This window comes from Eutrema salsugineum, unplaced genomic scaffold (genome assembly GCF_000478725.1).
Source record: "Eutrema salsugineum unplaced genomic scaffold, Eutsalg1_0 scaffold_9, whole genome shotgun sequence".
Lineage (NCBI taxonomy): Eukaryota > Viridiplantae > Streptophyta > Magnoliopsida > Brassicales > Brassicaceae > Eutrema > Eutrema salsugineum.
The window spans coordinates 648,361-668,889 of record NW_006256342.1 but is presented as its reverse complement, the minus strand read 5'-3'; the positions used below and the strand labels follow the sequence as shown (position 1 = coordinate 668,889).

The 20,529-nt window shown below is 38.2% G+C and overlaps 3 protein-coding genes across 5 annotated transcripts; 2 read left to right on the top strand and 1 right to left on the bottom strand.

Annotated features, from left to right (window-relative positions):
* Positions 1 to 648: 648 nt before the first annotated feature.
* Positions 649 to 1,746, top strand: LOC18009098 (UPF0678 fatty acid-binding protein-like protein At1g79260). Its single transcript, XM_006389843.2, has 4 exons — positions 649 to 902; positions 1,029 to 1,169; positions 1,254 to 1,322; positions 1,450 to 1,746. Exons 1-4 carry the CDS (start codon positions 729 to 731, stop codon positions 1,567 to 1,569), a joined length of 504 nt encoding a protein of 167 aa, XP_006389905.1. The 5' UTR covers positions 649 to 728; the 3' UTR covers positions 1,570 to 1,746.
* Positions 1,747 to 3,432: 1,686 nt separating this feature from the next.
* LOC18009296 (YTH domain-containing protein 1) lies at positions 3,433 to 6,762 on the top strand. 3 transcript variants are annotated; one of them, XM_024157104.1, is made up of 10 exons: positions 3,433 to 3,583; positions 4,329 to 4,399; positions 4,517 to 4,607; positions 4,716 to 4,786; positions 4,867 to 5,229; positions 5,326 to 5,461; positions 5,546 to 5,802; positions 5,886 to 6,098; positions 6,187 to 6,330; positions 6,433 to 6,762. In XM_024157104.1, the coding sequence occupies exons 2-10, from the start codon at positions 4,340 to 4,342 to the stop codon at positions 6,526 to 6,528; spliced, it is 1,431 nt and encodes a 476-aa protein (XP_024012872.1). In that variant the 5' UTR covers positions 3,433 to 3,583; positions 4,329 to 4,339; the 3' UTR covers positions 6,529 to 6,762. The 3 variants fall into 3 exon arrangements, with proteins under 3 accessions (XP_024012872.1, XP_006389903.1, XP_006389902.1); XM_006389841.2 differs by having other exon boundaries at positions 3,434 to 3,583; positions 5,326 to 5,802; XM_006389840.2 differs by lacking the exon at positions 3,433 to 3,583 and adding an exon at positions 3,755 to 3,853 and having other exon boundaries at positions 5,326 to 5,802.
* A 181-nt stretch (positions 6,763 to 6,943) lies between these two features.
* LOC18008040 (nuclear-pore anchor) lies at positions 6,944 to 20,418 on the bottom strand. The gene is made up of 46 exons (XM_006389839.2): positions 19,966 to 20,418; positions 19,738 to 19,884; positions 19,546 to 19,644; positions 19,316 to 19,444; positions 19,133 to 19,225; positions 18,977 to 19,042; positions 18,810 to 18,899; positions 18,645 to 18,722; positions 18,127 to 18,230; positions 17,561 to 17,687; positions 17,382 to 17,474; positions 17,060 to 17,108; positions 16,836 to 16,939; positions 16,694 to 16,762; positions 16,371 to 16,511; positions 16,162 to 16,266; positions 15,978 to 16,091; positions 15,799 to 15,877; positions 15,218 to 15,261; positions 15,036 to 15,109; positions 14,490 to 14,592; positions 14,268 to 14,402; positions 14,097 to 14,195; positions 13,977 to 14,018; positions 13,834 to 13,887; positions 13,557 to 13,736; positions 13,157 to 13,204; positions 12,990 to 13,037; positions 12,684 to 12,767; positions 12,537 to 12,611; positions 12,235 to 12,419; positions 12,038 to 12,140; positions 11,670 to 11,786; positions 11,435 to 11,527; positions 11,098 to 11,241; positions 10,950 to 11,003; positions 10,679 to 10,792; positions 10,436 to 10,513; positions 10,209 to 10,358; positions 10,065 to 10,136; positions 9,433 to 9,588; positions 9,170 to 9,344; positions 9,020 to 9,096; positions 8,798 to 8,926; positions 8,538 to 8,651; positions 6,944 to 8,434 (listed from the first exon to the last, which is right to left on the bottom strand). The coding sequence occupies exons 1-46, from the start codon at positions 20,272 to 20,274 to the stop codon at positions 6,944 to 6,946; spliced, it is 6,234 nt and encodes a 2,077-aa protein (XP_006389901.1). The 5' UTR covers positions 20,275 to 20,418.
* Between the last annotated feature and the right edge of the window lie 111 nt (positions 20,419 to 20,529).

The window sequence follows — 20,529 nt, the reverse complement described above, 5'->3', positions numbered from 1 at the left end:
TCGATAGAGTCCTCGAACATTTTTAAAAGTGTTACAGAATTTCATTTGGTTAACGTACGGCCTTACGGCAAACGTTTACATACGTTTTAACAAAAAGAAACATTTACATAAGTACTATTCTATTAGAAAACTATTTTTTTTCCTTTCCATTTATTATTCTATTAATGAAGCCAAAGGTGTAACATGGTATTACAAACACAAACTTCACACCTAAATTACCTGTAAACAACTGAGGTCAAGGCCTAACTCTAAGACACTACTAAAATACCACCGAAAAAGGAAAGACATGAAAGCCGTACACAAAAGTAAAAACTCTCTCACCAATAAAAATTTCATGGAGCTACACCTTGGATGACCAACAACGACATAAGACTGACTACAACTACAATTCAAACTTTAACTTCCAATCCGAAAAAGAGACCAATGTATTTCACGCACAGCTTGTTTGAAGGATGGCCAAACTTGTGGTCGATTAAGAGCTTTCACCAAAACTGAGACAATTACTGCAAATAATAAACTTATGATTATCAAAATAATTCGAGGCCCAGGTCTAAGCCTACTCATATTGGGCATGGTTTAGCAGATTGGGATTTACCTTGTTAAAAAAAAAAAACGCACGCGCATTTTACACGCGTAAGATCCACGCTTCACGTTTCGTGTACTGACTAGTCCAGTCCAGTCCAGAGAAAAGACGACTGTTTCTCCAAAAGTTGAAAATCGGAGATTAGATGCAAGACCACGAAAGTCGACGGTCAACGCCGGCAGAATCGCCGCCGTTACACCCCTTCGTCGCGCCGTTGTCGTATCTATTGGGAACGTGGAGAGGGCAAGGCGAAGGTGAATACCCAACCATACCTTCCTTCCGCTACGGCGAAGAGCTCCGTTTCTCACATTCCGGCAAGGTAAACAATCACTTCTCGCTCCTTTCCTTGAACCCTCGATTCATGGTTTCCTGGATTCGATCGAATTCTAATTGAATCGAGAGAGTCGGTACTATCATCTTCGAAACTGTTGTTGTTGTTGTGTAGCCGGTGATTGCGTATACGCAGAAGACATGGAAGTTGGATTCAGGAGAGCCGATGCACGCAGAGAGCGGTTATTTTCGGCCGAAGCCGGACGGTTCCATTGAAGTCGTCATAGCTCAGAGCACAGGTCTCGTCGAGGTCCAGGTAGCTCCTAATTTCCCTTAGATCATCTATAACGAACTCTGCAAAACTCAATTGTTTCTTGATTCTGATTAAAATCGATCTCAGAAAGGAACATACAATGTAGATGAGCAATCGATCACACTCAAAAGTGAGCTTGTGGGAAACGCATCCAAGGTTAAAGGCTTAAAATGATTAAGGGATTTTGAAGTTACCCAACTCCACTCTGCACTCAACTTTTTCATCTCTAATTGGGATTTTTGTTTGTTTGTTTGTTTGTCTTCTCCAATACAATACAATACAGGTCAAGGAGATAAGCAGAGGATTTGAATTGGTTAATGGAAAACTATCGTACGTGGTTCATATGAGTACAACCACAAACCTTCTTCAACCACATCTCAGAGCCATACTCGACAAGCTTTGAAGCCTGCAATTCTCACGAACGATAAACGCTTATCCTGTAGAATCCCACTGTTTTAGAACCTTTTGCTACCCTTTGTAAGGTTTCCGTTCAATCACATCAACTTGCCTGAATCAAGAACAAGGCTTGACAATTTGAGAGACTTAATTGGGCCTTTCAATAAAAAAGTGAAAATCCCCATTTGAAATCCGTCTTAAAAGGCCCAAATTGTTTTGATTCCATTTGGTAAAGCCCAACGTTAAGGCTTTAAACGGGCTCTTAGTTCGTTTGTTTCTTTTTTTCATCAACGGCTCTTGTCGACTCGTTCCAGAGTCAAGATTAAAATATTCAGAATTAGCCCCTTAATTATTTTCTCTTACCATATTGTACCCTTCAATTTAAAGATTACATGATTAAACCCAAAGCTTTATTGTATTTACATGTTGATGCCAAAGTCAACAAAATTATCTAAGATTGAATCAATACAGCTATAGATTTTGGTTGAATACTTGTAGCCTATAAAAATTGCTATTTATTTTATGCAATCTTACAAACTTCTTATACATACGTAAGCACATATTACAAACAGAACTTTTCTAGATACATAAAAGGAAAATAATAGACGAAAAGAAAACTGAAAAAACTATCATATAGTTGTGAAGCAGACACGTTTAGACCACGGCAAAGACAAAACGTGGCACCTTGTAATTCTCTTGCGCTTCATAAATTTGGATTATAGTATTAAATAGGTTCATATGGTTTTTTTTGGTTATTTGGCATCTTATGCGATGTTGACAATTATACTTGATCCCGAAGCAATATCTACTTTGGGATATATAATACTAATGGAGAAAACCCCTTTTATTTAATCAAAGTCATGTAAGGTGATGCAAAATATATTAGTCGCAATCTAATAAAGAGAAGGTAAAGCTTATTAGAGTTCATTTTCTAGATAGTTAAACTTATAGACTTGTGATATCCACGTATTTTCTGGAACAGTTTTGAAATTATGAATTGGATCTGGGTTTTGGTTGGAAGCGTAGATGGATACAATTAAATATACAAATGTGTCACTTGACACCTAATGATACAAATTTAAAAAGAAAACTCAGATTGCAATAATGGAAGCATATCAGTAAACATGAGATCTCTTAGTCTACAATCTTAAATAATACTTCTTTTCATTTACAAATATCTAAACAACAACTGTAGCGTATAGAAATTGACCATCTCTTTTTTTTGTGGCTAATAAAAAGCTTAAATTCATCTCTTTTCTTCAGAGTGTATTTTGAAATTTTTGCATATAAGGAAAATTATATATGTGTGGCTTAGAAAAATACTTTAAAAAAATACTAAAACTCATTAATTTATATCATTATTTTCAATGGGAAGAAGGAAGCATTTTCTGTGGGTTTTTTTTCATCTGTGGTATTGCTCGGATTGAAGGATACATGGAGAGAGAGAGAGAGGGGCAAGGTCAAATCCATTGTTTTCAACTATCTAATAAGTATTATATTCTATGCTTTTTTATTTCTTACACCCGACCATGAGAACTGGTCCTAACTTCCATTTTTTCCATAAGAACCTTTCATTTTTTCCCGAAAAAATAAAAAAAATAATAGAATTAATGTGTTAGTTAATGCCAAATTAAGATTCTCTTTTTAAAACCTTTTATATTACCTTTTGAAGAAGCACATTGAAGAGAGTTGTGTAAGAATAGATTCCAGATGGAAAAGTTGGCAAGAAAAGATGTTTTAATTTCGTCTGATAGCCTAATCCAACGGTCTATATTCATTCTAATCTCACGATTCCATGACGTGGACTATTATCTACCCTCCATCTGGATCTCTTCCAACCTCTTTTTCTCTCTTTTTTTTTCTATATTTTGCAACTAAAATAAAAAAGGACTAACAAAGGAAGCAAAAATAAAGAAAAAAAAAAACTCTCTGTTCTTCTTTCTTCATCATCAGCCATTACCGTCCTCTCTCTCTCTCATCTCTCTGTTTTTCTCTGTTCCGTATCTGTACTTTGTTTTCAGGTAAAAGGTTATCTTTTGCTGATGTTTTCTTCATGATGAAGAGATTTCTTTTAGTTTTTTTTTCTTTTAATTAATGCTCTCGAGAAATAAACCTTTGTAGAAGTTAGAACAGATAGTTTGATTTTGGTTTCTTCTTCACCCGTGTTTTCAATTTTCTCTTTGTTTGAAAAGTTTCGATAATTTCTTCGTTTTTCTTCAATCAAACACATAAAATTTCTTCTGTTACTTCGTCGTCGCTGGCTTCTCATGTTCCAAAACAGCCTCATAAATGTACTCTCTCTCTCTTTCGCACGCACGTACATACACACACACAAGCGTGCGTAGTCTATGTTGTTCTTATGAGTCTTTGACTTTTTCGCTTGACCTTTATCTGAATTCTATGTGTAAACAACTGTACATACATATATACATCTATATATATATACAGTCTATATGTGCTTAGTGCTCTGTTTCTTGTAATTAGACTCAACAGTCTTATCTTCAAATAGAAAAATATGGAAAAAAAAAATTATATATATATATATAGAGATATCGTTCACGCATAGTAGTAGTTAGTTTTTATCGGTACGACTAAGTATTCAGACATCAGTTCACGTTTCAAACCTGTCTTCTCACATCGAAAAAAGAAATCAAAGAGCAGTAATGTTTGTGTCTACTCTATACATGCATATATCTGTGTATTGATTGGTTTCTTGGTGGATTTTCGAATCTGATCTCTTAGGGAAACGTTTGTTTAATGTTTCAGCCATTGAAGATATGGTGAAGAACCTTAAAGTTGATTCTCTTGCTAAGGTCACTGCCTCCACCACTTCCATGGTAAACATTTTATTCTCTCTTCTCTTTTGATTAAGATGATTGCGTTTTTATAATCGGATGTTTTTTAAACATTATATATGTCTTGTGTTCTTCTTGTTTTGGTCTCTCTGGGTTCAGAAGAGCCAATCAGAGCCATATTATGAAACTCTTGAGACATATCAAGGCCTGCCTTGTCCTTACGGTGGTTACTATGGATTCTACTATCCAGGTTTTGCGTCTTTTTTTTATAAAAAAAACACTGATAACTTGGATGATTCAGATTTGTTTTTGGTGTTCGTATTCTGAATTCGTGTTTTTTTTTTTCTTTTTTTTACAGGTATTGATGGTTCTGCTGGAGAAGCAAAGGATAATGGATACTATGGTTATGGAACAGAAGTTCAGTACCCGGTAATCAAAACATTCCTTAATCAAATTACTTGATGAATCGAGGTTTTACTTAGACTATGATCTTCATCTTGATTTTAAAGGTAATGCAAGGGGAAAATGGATCATTGATCTACTTGATGCCAGGGTTTCAATCTTATGATGCTAGTCCCACTTATATGCCTATAAGCTCGGTTGGTGTATCGAGTCACGCGCTTCATTCATCACAGATGTATGCAGCTCAAGGATATTATCAGAACCAATATGGTTATGGAGGAGATGTTTCATCGCCAACATACTTATGGGATCCTAGTGGAGAAAAGTATGTGTATGGTATTGCTTCAAATAACCAACCTTTGAAACAGAGCATATCTACTTCAAGCCATAACCGCAGCAGTTATTACTCAAAGAGCAAGACTTCTTTCACGGGTCATGGCTTGGGAGATCGGCCTAAAACTCCGCGAAAAGTAACATCTTTTCTTCCTTTCTTCTTCTCTCTTTCACATTTTGTTGAGAAGATTTGACTCATCTTTTTTGTTGTTGTTGTTGTTGTTCGGCTACAGAGCAGCTATGCTCCAAGCTCACTGCATAATCAAGAAAGAGGTGGACTTGCAGCCCCGTTGGACCCGCAAAGGAAAAAATCTGGAGCTTTGAATCGGGATGAAACAGAGAAGGCGAAAGCGAGGAACAAAGAAAATGGTAACAGCATGAATGACTTAGCAAATGGCCAAGATCATAAAATTACAGATGGAGAATGTGAGTCATGTTCGTTGGATGTTGAAGGGAATGGAAGAAGCAACGGTGTAGAATATGTGATCAAAAGGGATCAATATAACCTGCCTAGCTTTCAGACAAAATATGAGGAAGCAATATTCTTTGTGATCAAGTCTTATAGCGAAGACGACATTCACAAGAGCATCAAGTACAATGTTTGGTCTAGTACTCTCAATGGGAACAAGAAGTTAGACTCTGCATTTCAAGAATCTCAAAAAAAGATTGCAGAGAAAGGTGGAAAGTGCCCGGTTTTCCTTTTCTTCTCGGTAATATAGTAAGATTTTCTCTATATCAGTATTCATTTTTTGCGACATCTTTGTGGTCTCTGATCGGGTTTTATTGGTCTCAGGTGAATGCAAGTGGCCAATTCTGCGGTGTAGCTGAGATGACGGGGAGAGTGGATTATGAGAAAAGCATGGAGTTTTGGCAGCAAGATAAGTGGACTGGCTATTTTCCGGTCAAGTGGCACATCATCAAAGATGTTCCAAATCCGCAACTACGACATATAATACTAGAGAACAATGAGAACAAGCCTGTAACCAATAGCAGGGATACACAAGAGGTAAAATAGTTGTTAAGAGGCTCAAGAAAGTGAAATCATTGTCAAGAATTCATCTGATATATGTTTAAACATTGTCTTCCATTTATAGGTGAGGTTGCTACAAGGGAATGAAGTGTTGAACATCTTCAACAACTATGCAGCAAAGACATCTATATTAGATGATTTCGATTTTTATGAAAACAGAGAGAAGGTTATGGTACAGAAGAAGCTAAGATTCCCTCCTGTATCGAAGGTCCTGAGTTTCTCCTTTTTTAGATCATGCTCTTCACGTTCTTTGTATGTTATGCTAACGAAAAATATGGGCTCTTTTCTCTCTTCTCTTTTTTTATTGCAGAAGAAAGAAGAAGACTTGGTTGCTGATTTCCAAACAATGGAGATATCAAATACAGTCAAAGAGGGAATCACAGACATAACCGGGGATGTGAATTAATTAGAAAAAGTTGTAGTGTGTTTTGGTTTGGTTTTTAAAGAATCAATACAAACCGTCCGATTGTTTCGGATTGATTTGATTTAATAACACGTGAGTGGCTTCTTGTTCTATTATTTGTCGTATGGTGTAAGTTTTTTTTTTCTTGTGGTTTTGTGTTTATTATATGTTTCGCAATTTGTAATCATTCGCAATGATATAGGATCTGATTTATACTGAAATCTGAACGCTACCAAATAATATTGAGCCTACTAAAACAAATTAAAAAAATTAAAGACAATTATGATAAATCTTGCAAAGAAAAAGTTGCTAAGTTTTTTCAAAAAAATTGAGGCCCTAGACCCATGTTTCTTATATTATAACATTAGCACGGCTCTGGCTTAACCGGTGAAAAATGTTGGAACATACCCAAAACAACTCACGGCTGGCTCGGGGATTGCCCACGTCCACCACGCGGGGCTCGGCCACCACGAGGGACCAAACGACCTCGTATGTTTAAACCTCGACCACGACCTCTGGTGGCTGGTATAGGAGCTCGAGTTCCTCCTAGATTGGCCGCTCCGGCTTGTCTTATAGCTGCTTTTTCTTTTGCTCTAGCAGATAGTAACACTATAGTTCCACTTGGAGACGCTGCTCTTTTCGTTTCTTCTGTTTCTGGAGTTTCGCTGGGTGTAGCAGAAGCTGGAGTAGAGGAAGTGGATGGGGTGGCAGATGCAGAGACTGTTGTAGCTACTGTGGCCGCTGGCTTGAGATCAGTTTCCGTGGCTTGTTGATTGTTACCATTGTTGGGTTTATCAGAGGTTTCTTCCGCAGCTACATCACCTCCTTCATCGTTCTTAACATCTTCTACTGGTGGTTCAATGGTTGTTTCCGCTTCCTCCATTGCGGTCTCAATCCTACTAGGTGATTGCGTGGGTGTAGCTAGCGTCTCAGGCTGCATCTCTCCTTTCTCTGGGCTCCTCATCATGTTACCTACATCCGTAGTCTCGTCGAGATCTTCCAGTGTATCTAGATCGACTTCTCCTTCTTCTTTATCAAATTCCACGTCTGTCAGAAGATCTTGATTCTCTTGTTCGGTCTGATCCATAAACTCTTCTTCGGTTGGGATGGTTTCCGTCTCCGTTGGAATTTCTTCCAATGGTTCATCAGCTTTATCCTGCACTTCAGCTTCATTTTCTTCTTGTGCTTCCGCAGATTCCTCGGTTTTATCCTCTGCAGTCTCGGCTTCTGTTTCTTCATTGTCACCGTCGGCGGCGGTAGTAGCACCCATGGATTCATCCATGCCCGGCTCTTTAGAGTAGTTTTCACCTTCGGCAGCATCAGGTTGAGACTCGGATCCCTTTGCCTTCTTCGACACAGGTGGGGCAATCTCGGGACTGGTTTCCTCTTGCTGTGGATCGGAAGCCGACAAATCAGCCTGGCGTTTACGGACATGTGTCTGAGCAGGCGGTACAATTGTGGTTTCTTGGCTCTCTGTTACAAGGGAGGAAGGCTGTTTTCCTTCATCACCAGCTCCCTCAGCTTCTGGCATCTCAACATCACCTTGGGGAGGTTCCTCTGGTTTGACAAGTTGAGGACGAATAATCCTCCTACTCGGTCTGCGGAGCTCAGTGCTTGGTTTCTGTAAAGTCAATCTCTTCACTTTGCTAATGTCTGATGATGCTTTGGGTGGCTGCTGGGTAGTTGCCACCGGAGCTTTTGAAAGCGTTGAAGGAGAGGCTCTCGTGATGGCTGACGGCTCAACTGTACCAGGGGAAGGTTCAGTCACTATATCAGTAGATTTTGTGGTTCCTTGAGAATTTAGGGCAATAGTACGAGCCATGCGTTCAAAATAGTCTACAGCTGACACATAGGCGGCAGCTTGGTCATTCAATATGCTTCCAGAGAGAACCTGGACAGCTGAAGTACCCTATTGAAAAAAAGAGAGAGAGAGAGAGAGTTTAGAATAACATCTCACTTTACCTTATTATTTAAAACTTTAAATATACATCCAAGAGATACAAACTTGTTACCTCAGGAAGATTGCCGTCCGCTTGTTTCAATTTCTCCAATTCTTCAGAGAGATGAGCCAATGCCGTCTGATATCTCTCGAGCTTAACAAGCTCTTCTTCCACTTTTGTTTTCTCCTGAGAAACAGATTGGGTACATATGAGCTATAGGGTATTGGGTTTAGGGTTTTCAAAGTGGATACTTTGGAAGAACTAAGTTTTTAAAAATGCCATCAAGACGTGACTGACAAGATACACACAAGAGAGGCTGCAGAGAACCGAACCTTATTAACTCTGGCCAAGGAGTCTCCAAATACCTTCTCAGCAGTCTTGCGTTCTGTTTTCTCTTTAGTTAATTCGTCATCCTTCTTCTTCAGGTCATCTTTTAGTGTATGGACAAACTTATCCAAAATCTGCAGCAAAAGTTCATGTGTGTTAAAGAACACACAGAAACATATGAAGCAGAAATGAGGGAGCCCACAAACAAATACGATTTATTTTAATACCTGAATTTTTTGTTCTTTCTCATCTCTCTCCTTAACGGCCTGCTCCACCATAGCATCAGTTGTTGTTCTCTTTCCAGCTTTTGGCAGCAATAGAAAACATGAGCAAATACCAATAGAAACTTATCCAACCGTATTTAAAATAATAATTACCCTCTTTGGCTTCCTCTAACTGTTTACAGAGTGACTGATTTTCTTTGCTCAAATCCTCCTTTTCTTTGTCGAGCTTTTTCTTCACGTTAGAAAAAGACTTCCTGAACCTATCAGAATCTGCTTTCAACTTAGAGATCTCTGCTTTCAGCTTCTCAGTCTCTGACTGCATAGTAGCCTAACAAAAAGTACAGAGATAAGGTTAACACATCTACATGGGGGTACCTCTCCTTCCAAAATTTCCTAAATTTTCCTTCTCATTCTACCTGTGCTTGCTGAGCAGCGTCTAACCTCTTCTCCCTCTCACTCAGATCTTTTTTGCAGTTTGTTAGCTCCTTCTCTAGTAGAGATATCTTATTCTGCTTCTCTAATAGCAGCTTCTTGAAGTCTTCAATATGAGCATCTTTCCCTTTCAGTTTTTCCTAAAGTCATATCAAGGCGTCGGAAAGGATATGAGGACTAAAAAGAAATGCAGAGTTTAAAACAGTGGGTCAACACTTTTTAAAGCATCCGCGTCATTCGGACACTAACAACCAATATTTTCACCAGAAAATCTCATCAGCCAAAAAGACATTTATCCTACACTAGAATTCTATGCACGCTTGATGATTGATATGCCATTGTGAATCGGCGTCAAATGTAAGAAATGGTATGGTGGGGCTGTTGGAGGCCCCCCAAAACTAGGAGATAAAGGGGCCCCCTCATAAGATCTCCCAGACGTTTCATTGACCAGGAAATACGATGATATACGGTCTCTTACTAACCACCTTCAGCAGACAATGGTATTTTTTCATGAATTTACATTGTAACTTATAGGAATATCAGCACCGAGCACACCCATGAAAAGAACATGACTATTGGAGAAATTTCAACAATGTCACACTATTTAGAGGCATACCTCGAGTTGCCGCACTTCATCTTTGAGGCGATTGTAGTCAGCAACATCAATGTTTCTATACGTCTCTCGTAACTTCACATAACGAAAAGTAACTGTAAGTATGAGAAAAACAATATATGGCGCAAGAATTTTCAAATGGCTTGCCTCATCAACCCTCTTCTTTTGAAGATCTGTCTCCTTCCTTAGCATTTCCATCTCTTTCATACACAAGTCTAACTCAGATTGCTTTTGCTTCAATATGTTTTCCGAGTTTTCAGATTCCACCCTAGCCTTTTGAGCTACCTCACGCAATCTCTGAAGTTTCAAACAAGTTTCAGTCACTCGAGCGAATATAAAGCAGCAGAAATCCTCCAGAAAGTTCCATTACGAACCTGGCATTCGTCAAAATTGTGTTTATTTTCTTCCCTGAGTTGCATGTTGCTTTCCCGGAGCAGGTTCATCTCACTAGCCTGCAAAGAGAACTTTAAAGTCAGCTAATGAAAATCGTATCAATCAACCTTAGTTAGGGAATCCAAAGGACAAAGTCCAAGCAAAAAGTAATGAATTTTGCGAGACACTGAAGCAGCAAGATCACTAGTTCATGTGATATCAGCTGTCAAATCATTCAACTTTACCTGAAGCTGAAGAGATTTGATTTCATCTTCCGTCAATAATGACGCCCTTGTACTGGCCCGCTCAGCATTAAGTGATCCCCGGGCAGATTCTGCCATCTTTACTGCACTCTCAAGCTAGCCAATAACAAGTTGCAAGAAAATTAATAATGCAGCCAAAATTCTAAAGATAGTTTAAAAAGTTTTCTCTTTGAATGTGTGTCTGTATTGAGAAGGGGTGTTGCTTAAAAAGCGATGTGGCAGGCAAGGCAAATGATAGAAAAAAACAACTCACTTGCGATTGCAACCGTAATTTTTCCTGTCTCATTAGTGAGATCTCTGTTTCAGCCTGTCAAAAAAGATGCACAAAACTTAGATAACAACACAGTACGCAGACGGGGCAGAAAGAAAGAGAAACAACCCTACAAAAGAACTTCTCTTACAATTTCCTTTGTTCTGCGTAAATAATTAACTACACTCTGCAAACCAGAATCTTCAAGTTGATCCGAGCCGGTGCATCCAGAACGGCTATCTTTCTCAGCCGAGTGAAGATGCATAGCCTCAAGTCGGCTGTGAAGTAATTTGTTCTGATGCAGAGATCAATTTAGATGAGTGAATATTCGTTACAAGATCATGAATCAAAACTCTACACAAATCATATATGATAAGATTAGAAAACACTGAGATAATCGATGAGAGGTGGCATATTCGTATTGCTTATGTCATATGCATGGTAAACAATATCATATCCAAAGAGTAAGATCCGAGAGTAGTGGCGACCTGTTCATTGAGTTCATGAAACTTCTTCTCCGCTAGGTTCTTTTGCTGTTCTAGCATACATTTCTCTTCACTCCACTTGGAGATAAGCTCTGACTGAAAAATATAAAGAAAGTTAAAAAGTGTCAGAAATCAGCACTTAAGTTCATGTTTCTCAAGAGTTAGCGAATCTAAACAGCGATAATTCCACGGAGTTTTGAAAAACATTATAGTGAAGCTTTAAATTAATAGAGGTTACATTTTCCGTTCCCCTTGCATCAGCCAATTTACGTAGTTCAGATGCCTCCTCTTGAAGGGCTGCCAAAGCTTGTGATGTTTTAGTCAGCTCTTGAATAGTTTCAGACTGCAGAATAACCTGCGTTCCAAAAAGTAGAAAAACAAAAATAGAGGTCACTGAAAGGTCTGAAGGAACAGAGGAGAGCAGAATTACAATATGGCAGTATAACATTAAGTTCTAATAAATTGTAAAACTTGATGCAGAAAATATCTGAAGATATCCCAGGATGGGCAGAGAAATCATGTCCAATTCTAGAATAATCCAATTAAAACCAGCGTTCTAGCAACCAACGTGAATATCCATGATGGTCAGAATGTTTCTTAACAAACCTGTCTTTCATAATTTCTCTGAGCAGCACGCCATTTCTCATGTTCTGTCTCCAGATCGTTCTTCAAGGTAGACAATTGGATATTCATTGCTTCGATTTGGGAACTGCACTCAGTTGCATGATGTCAATTTAAGCATGAACATGTCTATGCGTGCCCACGGGTAAAAAGATACATTGACTACATAATAGAATATTTACTTTTTAACTAAGTTTTCTTCTCTCAGACTTGCAATTTCAGCTGATGCTGATACAAGAGCATCTTCTTTCCCTGCAGCAGCAGTTGCAATTTGCTTGGATTTCTGTATACAATCGTTTTCAAGTTCTGACACCTTCTCCCTCAGAGAAACAAGCTCTGCTTCCAACGATTTTTGTCTCTTTTCAGCCTATAAATAGACATCAGATATTAAGTTAAAACCTACAACAGATCTAGTTCTATCACAATGGACATAGCTGCATAGCGAGATGAAATAACCGTTTCAGCTGAACATAATAACCAATACCTCAAGTCTAAAATTCTCATGAGCACATTCCATCTGCTTCAGCGCAGTTTCATTCACCTGAGCTATACTCTTGTACTGCAAGATGGTCCACACGGTCAGGTCCTAGTGGTGATGAAATCAAAATTAACTAAGTCAATCAGGAAATACCTGAAGCATGTGGCTATTGCTAGATTCTACTTCTCCCCTCAATTTTTCGATTTCTTCCTTGGAAGTACGCAGTTCTTGGGAAATCTAGAGTACATAACAACCACAGCCAAAAGATTTTAACACAGAACCTTCCAACCACCAAATATTGGATTGCTATATAGCAACAAGTAAACATCGTTTACAATAACCTTTGCAGTCTTTACAAAAAGATTGCAACCAAAAAATATGAGCAATACTGTAATTGCGGAATTCAATCCCATCTCAAAATTTAAAGTTTTTAAAAAATAGCTGAAGAACTTCACCAACCTCATTATCAGAAAGAGAGACAGCTCCACCACTGTTCAGATCAAGAGCCTAAAAATGTGGAAATGAAGTTTATTAGAAGTATAAATTAATAGCTGCAAATTCCATCGAGGACTCTGCCGTTTGAAGTAAACCCCACAATTCAATTATTAGAAAACAAATTTATTTACCTTAGGATCTGAAGATCTTATCTTCTTCTCCAAATCAGAAAGTCTAGCCTAATTATACACATTTAAAGAAATAATTAATTATAATGATCAGCCGAAAATGATCATGCCAAATCACATGCAGACACAGATAAAAAGGCAATGTAGTAATCTTATGGAAATCTAGGCGTCTTCAGTAGTAGTAAAATCAATTCGCACAAACCAAATCCCATGCAAAGACTCACTTCACAAAAGCAGCCAACAGAAAAAAAGCAATCTAGGAAAGGTCGAACTCGAAAAGCAAAAGTATGCAAGCTAAGAGCTGGTCATACTAAACGCAATCGGATGCTGGTGAGGTGCAACAACTCGATGTAGTATGGGAGACTAAATTATTAAGGAAGGTAAAATAGACTTGAAACAATACCTCAGCCACAGAGGCCCTGGACTCTGCCGCCGAGAGAGCCTTCAAGGCATTAGCCAATTCTTTCCCCTTTTCTTCTGCCTGCATTAGAGCATTGTTCAAAGTTTGATTGCGGTCCGAAGTGCTATTCCGCGCATTCCTCCTTTCTTCTTGCAATTCTTGTTTAGCTTCAGCCCATTCTTTCTGAGAAACCCCCAAAAATCAGTTGATTTACATAATCATCTTGAAGAAAGTTTATAAATGCGCCAACAAAAAAAGGATTATTAAATCTGCTATATACCTCAAGTTGCTTGATATGCTCCTCTTGTTTCCTTCTGTCGGCAGCTCTTGCTTCCTGAGTATTTTGGTAACAAATTCACTTTTTAATCAGTATTACCTTCCAGTATAAAATTAGTAAACGAAAAACAAATGTGGTTTTATTACCTCACGAACTTCCTCTGTGCTCTGTATAGTATCCAAGGTAGCCTGCAGAACATCAAGTTAGCCAAAAGAAAAGAGTATGCACAACTTAAGATAGAATTTGCAACACTCTCATGTTTCAACCTGAAGACGATAAACTCTCTGAGATAGAGCAGAAACTTCATCCGATGCTCTTTTTTCAGCATTTGATAACATTTCTTTTTCATGTTTTAAAACAGAGACCTATACCACAGATGATTGTTAGTACTGAAGCAAAGAAAATCATAATTTTAACGAGTGTGATTGATATACTACCTCCATAGATAATTTTCTAGAAATCTCTTCTGCTGCATGGAGAGACTCAGAACTCTCACGCAATTTCCGTTGGTGGTCGATGATCAGCTGCGAGAACTCAATGTTTCTTGCCAAAACATTGTTCATTTCTTCTCTCTGATATAAAGACATATAAGATGAGAACTTTGAAGAAAGCACCATCTACACAAGCAGTTGATAATATGAATTTGTTACAAAGATCACCTTCCGTTCAGATTCTTTCATGATGCCCTCTAGTTTTTCCCTAGCAAAATTTGCCTCCATGGCCAACTTATCCCGTTCAGACCTTATCGCAATTATCTCACTCCTAAAATCCAAAGGGGAAACCCAGTTGATAAAATTCTGATGCAGCTAACTATAACAAGCCAGAAGAGAGTACAAGATGTACAGTGAAAATGACTAAAATTATTAGCTAAACTTTATGTATATATATGCCTATGCAGACCATCCAGACTTCTTTCACGTTGGTTTAATAAAAACGTATGAAGATGTATGATATTTCATGTAATTTATATAGGACAACAACATTGGTATGCAGACGCAAAAGCTCAAATGAGCATTTACAGCAATCCACCGGCATGTGCAGACATATTTCTTACTAAGCTTCTGAAACACTACACTTCCCACACTTTATTTCCTTGGTTAGAATATTCAAGTTCTCAACTTGACAATTCAACTAGAAAATATGTTACATATTCAGCAGTAACCTTGTAGACCATACAACTTTCTTGCACAAAAAAGAAAACATACCTAGCCTTCGTTAAATCCTCTTCGAGACTTCGGACGCGCTCAAAAGCTTTTTCTTGGGCTTTTTTAGTAGCTTCCTGGAGCAAGCAATACAGTCCGCAAGGTGAGTCCAAAAAAACTACTTTGATGTGACGAAAGAGAGGACAAGAAAGAAGAGGAAGGAAAGATATAGCAATCTGCCATACCTGTGAATCCTCAAGCATATGTAAAAAGTTCTCTCTTCCTGGCACTACATCAATAGAATACATCTCTGTCAAGCCATTTAAAGCTAGTGTACCACTGAAACTATGTATTTCAGTTTATGAGCAAAGTAAGCAACAGCATGCGAAGCTTCTATACATTTCAGGAAATAAATTATGCTTTAAAGCCAGAGTTCAATTGAAAGCGTACGGCATTAATTTTCATTACTGATAATTGCGATATATGAAAATAAGTAAAACATAATAAGCGAACTTAAAAATCCAGATGCTTCCCAACCCAAAAAAACCTTTGTAGTTATTTCAATCCCAGATGCTTCCTAGCCTAATTTTTAATTTTAAAACAAAAAAAAAAACATAACGAGCAGACTTTGTTGTTTGAATTTGAGATCACCAAATATAGTCAAGATTTCTTGCATCCCCGCTCAGTCTTGATGACATTTGGAGTAAAAATTTGGAAAATATTATAATTCAAAGATAAATCTGAAAACTCATTTAATTAAACTTAACCGATTGAGGGTATAAAAGAACACATGGTCAATGAACTAAAATCGATGTATAGCTCGAACCTGGAGGCAAATCTGAAGAACGAGAATGAGATAAATGAAATTTTTGTTCCTCTTCATATAGTCGTTTATACATTGCAACCTGAAAAGAACGAAATGAGCAGGATATCACTGAATTGAAATCCTAACTCATTTAAGCAAGTTTTGCACTGGAGATTAGTTTTAAGGGTGGAAAGACTTACAGAAGTATGCAGTGATTCAATCATTTGACCCTGCTCTTCAGCTCTCTTTAGAACGATAGCTACCTTGGAAGAAGCTTCATCGGTCTTTTTCTTCAGGTCTATCTCAAACTTTTCCTGAGAATCCAAAAATTCTGTCAAAACCTCACGCTCTAACGAAGCAAAAACTGAAAAAAATCCTTCATACCTTCAACTCCATTTCCCTACTTTCAATCTGCTCCGAGAGACTACGAACAAGATTCCTGAGCTTCACATTCTGCTCAACTAGTCCATTTATATCTTTAAACTTCAGCTGAAATTCATCCCAACAAGAGGACAAGCATTAGTCATCCACAAATTGTTTCACAAGTAAAATCTAACACAAAACATAACCTCGAGAAAAAGAAACAAACTAACAAGATGCTCTGAAATTATTTTATCAGCTTCAGATTCCGTATCCATCTCAACATCAGAGAGCTGAGGATCATCTTCATCATCATCTCTGGCAGCACCACAGCGAAGTTGGACATCACGACACTCCTTCAGAAGTATTGTAACCTAAATCGTGTATACATGCAAAAACTTGCAATTGATTAGGCAACCAACTAGATATATAACTGTGAGCTTAAGACTGAACTATTAACATTGCAAATCATGTAAGTCAAGAAACTGAAGACCGCAACAAATATGCAGATAAAATCATAAGATGGCGAGCAAAGGAAAATAGATTGTCAAAGTACCTGCTTCTGTAGGTCAGATATATCTTTCTGAGAGAGAATGTTTTCACGTTCATGCCTCCTTAAGTCAGCCTACAAATCAAATAAATGCATAAGAAGAGGACAAATATGCACCTTAAAAAGCCACTATGATAATACCAAGTACCTTTAGCTCCATGATGAGCTTCTCCATATTTGATTGTTCAGATACAGAATCCTGAAGTTTTTGACTAATTAGAGAATAAGCTTCAACCATCCGCTCATACTCTCCTGGTAAAAAAACAGATGGCACCAAATCTAGGTTTAAGTATGATGTCTCCAACAAGATTAAAAAATAAATAAAAATCTGTACAGATAAAGAAATCTTCGGGAGCATAAATTGGATCATACCTCTTTCCTCTTGGATGAACCCTACTTTCTCTTCTAATTCGGATAAAACCTAAAAAGCAAGATTAAGGCCAAAGTTTCTAGTTTAAAAGTCAAATACAGAAACATAGCTTAAACGAGAAGCAGGAGACCTTAGATGTTTCCATCAAGCATTTACACACAAACCCCAAATGTCTTACATAAGTTAACAAGAAAAGAATGATGTTATGCTTAAGTGATTAGTAAACTGCAGTTGGAAAAAGTACTAGTGAAACATAGACAAAACGAGACAAAACAAAATTAGATAACAATAACATCAAAACTCAAGAGAGCAAATAGTCCGTACCCGTTGTAGTATCAACTCAGCTTCCCTTCGACCTAATTGTTCATGCCTCAAGGCATCAACAGCCTCTTGATACTTCTCATAAATTTTGGCCAGCTACAAAACAAGAAAAAACAATATATACACCACCAACAGAGTTGAGACACTGAAAAACTAACTAATAGACTAACAGTGAAACTCACACTCCATCCATCACGTAAAAGTGAAGCTGCTAGCGCCGTTCCTGACACACCAGCAGGAACCTTAGAAATTATTCCCTGGCTTTCCTCTATCAAGTTGCTGGTCCCAGAATCGTCAACCCCTCTGCCTCTGGAACATAGCAAGGGAAACATGTGAAGATTTTATCGTCCATGAACACTAGGGCATTTAAAAACCATACTTAAATACCACTAAAATCTATTTCCGTCGATCACACACTCTTAACAAAATCACTTCACAATAAACCCTTCAAAAGTCTTAAACTATTGATAAAGTTTTTAACAACAGCTAAGAATTAAGAAAGAATAAAAACTTGGTGGCCGTTATATTTTGGTCAATAGACCTACATGTTAATGCTAGGGGATCTTAGGCGGGAACTGTAGAACCTGTATGGAAAGTGAATCTCTTGAACCAACCACTAATCCCTACTTTTAATGTTTTCGGTCGATTACAGGCAAATGTAGCAAATATGAGTGGCAAGTACACAAAAACTGCATATATACCATGTCGTCGCGTGGTTGCACAATGGTTTGAGAAAGATGAGTCATACCTTGTGAAACTGCTGAAAGGTATAAGCGTTAGCTCATCTGTTTTCCTAGTTTTCTCAATTTCTTCTTCACACTTCTCCAGTTTTTGTTGAAGGTCTTCGACCTCCTGAAGTTGAAGATAATAAAAATTAACAATCTCTCTATCAAATAAAATAAAAAAAACGCACAAAAGAAAAGAACTTGTAGATCCAAAAGGATGACATGCATCGAAAACGATTTTCTACTTAAAAAAAATTGAGACAGAACTCTGCAAAAAAAAAAAAAGACTGAAATTATGACATATTAGAAACCTATAATATTCTTATTATTTAAAAACGGACGAATTAATTTATTTTAGAAAACAATCAAAGTATATCAAAGGTATCATATCTGATTTTAGGTTTAGTGCAGCAATACCATGGCAGCAAGTTGGCTTACATGTTGCACCCTCAATATAAGTTGAAAAGGATGCAACCTACCTAGTTACCCGAGCTGAGCAACATAAGTTGTTATAAATAAAAGCAATAGAAGTCGATGGTACCTTCTCTAACTGCTGCTTTATAGACACTTCTTTCTCAAGTCTGTCTTTGTTACCACTCTCGACTTGGCTCAAGCGTGCCTGCTTGTCATAATTTCAATTCAACAGGGGAACATACATACACAAAAGATACAACCAATTTCCTCTGATTTGTGACAGCAAACTTACCTCTAAGGCCTTAATGACACCTTCAAGTTCCCCAGCCTTTCTAGACCATTCCTCCGAACTTTCCTTGTACAGCTCAACAAGCTTGTTCGCCTATGTGAACAGCCAAGTAAAGGATTAGATTGAAATAAACAGGTTAATGATTGAAAACACAAAATTAGAAAACTCACAGTGGAAAGTTCAGCATTGTACTGCTCTTCAGTGGTCGTTGCTGCATCTTTGCACGCGCTGAGTTCCTTTGAATACGAAGAAAAAAGAACAAGTAAATCTCATAGCGCACAAAATGATAAGATACAAAGACGTTTGTCGTCTTATGCCATGCGTACCTCTTGTAGTGAACTAATCTTTGTTTCGAGCTCTCTCAATCTTTCCTTGTGCCAATTTAACGAGCTAGAACACTCGTTATAATTTTTCTCAACCTGATAGAAAAAGGAATTAGGAATGACACCGAAGTAAGAAGAGGCAAAGGTAAACAGAAACAAGCATTGGAATAAGCTAAGAAAATTTACATCCACAAGCTTGGCTGACATTTCAGCCTCGAAATCAGAATGCCTTCTCCGGAGTTCAGCATAACTGTCAACTTTGGCTGTTAACTCCTCATCAAGCCATTTGGTATGCCTTTCCATAAGTTCTTTCTCCTATTTTCCATCAGAAACCAAGCCATATGTCATAAAAATTGTTGTAAAAGCATTAACATATATTATTACAAGAAGTTAAGGAATGCAACTAATAATCTGACCTGAGATAGACGACTGCACATAGCTTGGGAACGTGCCAATTCTGCGCCCGCTTCAGCAACTCTGGATTCCTTTTCCGAACTAGAGTCAGTCAGCTTAATCTGAGAAAGAGATAGAACAAGAAATTAGGGTTACACGGTTGAAATTACATATCGCTCGCGCCCATTATTAGTAACTAAGTAGAAACCGCTCACAATTTTATCCAAGTAGCTCTTGATGGTCGAATTCTTCTCGCTAATCTCGGCATCTTTCTGCTCCAGCAACTCCATCAGTTGCCTCTTAGACTTGTGTAGCTCCGACATTTCCGTCGTCATCCTCTCTACCTCTCCATCCTTCTCAATCTACATCAAAACAAGCGAGAATTACGTCCACTACTAGGGTTTACTCAAAACACACACACACACAAAAGCACAAGTACGCACCGATTGCAAATGAAGCTGGTGCTTCTGCGCCTGAGACTGTGCGAGTTCAGCTAAACGATTGTCGAAATCGGACTGAAGTTGTGCATTCTGAGATTCAAGCGAGGAGAAATCCTGAGAGAGCGAGAGGTACTTCTGCTCGAGAAGCGAACACGTCTGCTCCGCCGTGATGGAAGAAGCATCAGCCTTCGCGCGTACACTATCTAACTCTGCGTACAACTTCCTTATGTACTCGTCGGCTCTCTCAGCCACTACAGACGCGGCATCGCCAGATAGCCGCGCCAGCTCTTCGTCTGGCATAAACAAGGGCATCGTTTCGTGCCCTACTTTCTAAATACAACCGTGATTATATATACCTAACGTTGGATTTCTCCGACGAATTAGAGATTACGATTTGAACCCTTTTTCCTCCGGTGAATTTAGAGAACCCAACGGGGAAGATGAAAAGCGCTTCGGGAGAGGTCCAAAAATGATGCAATGTTGAGAAAACCTCAGGCATGTACGTCGCGTTAAATGAACGGCGTCGCTTAACTGTTGGGCCAAACTTTAATCAGCGGTGTTGTTATA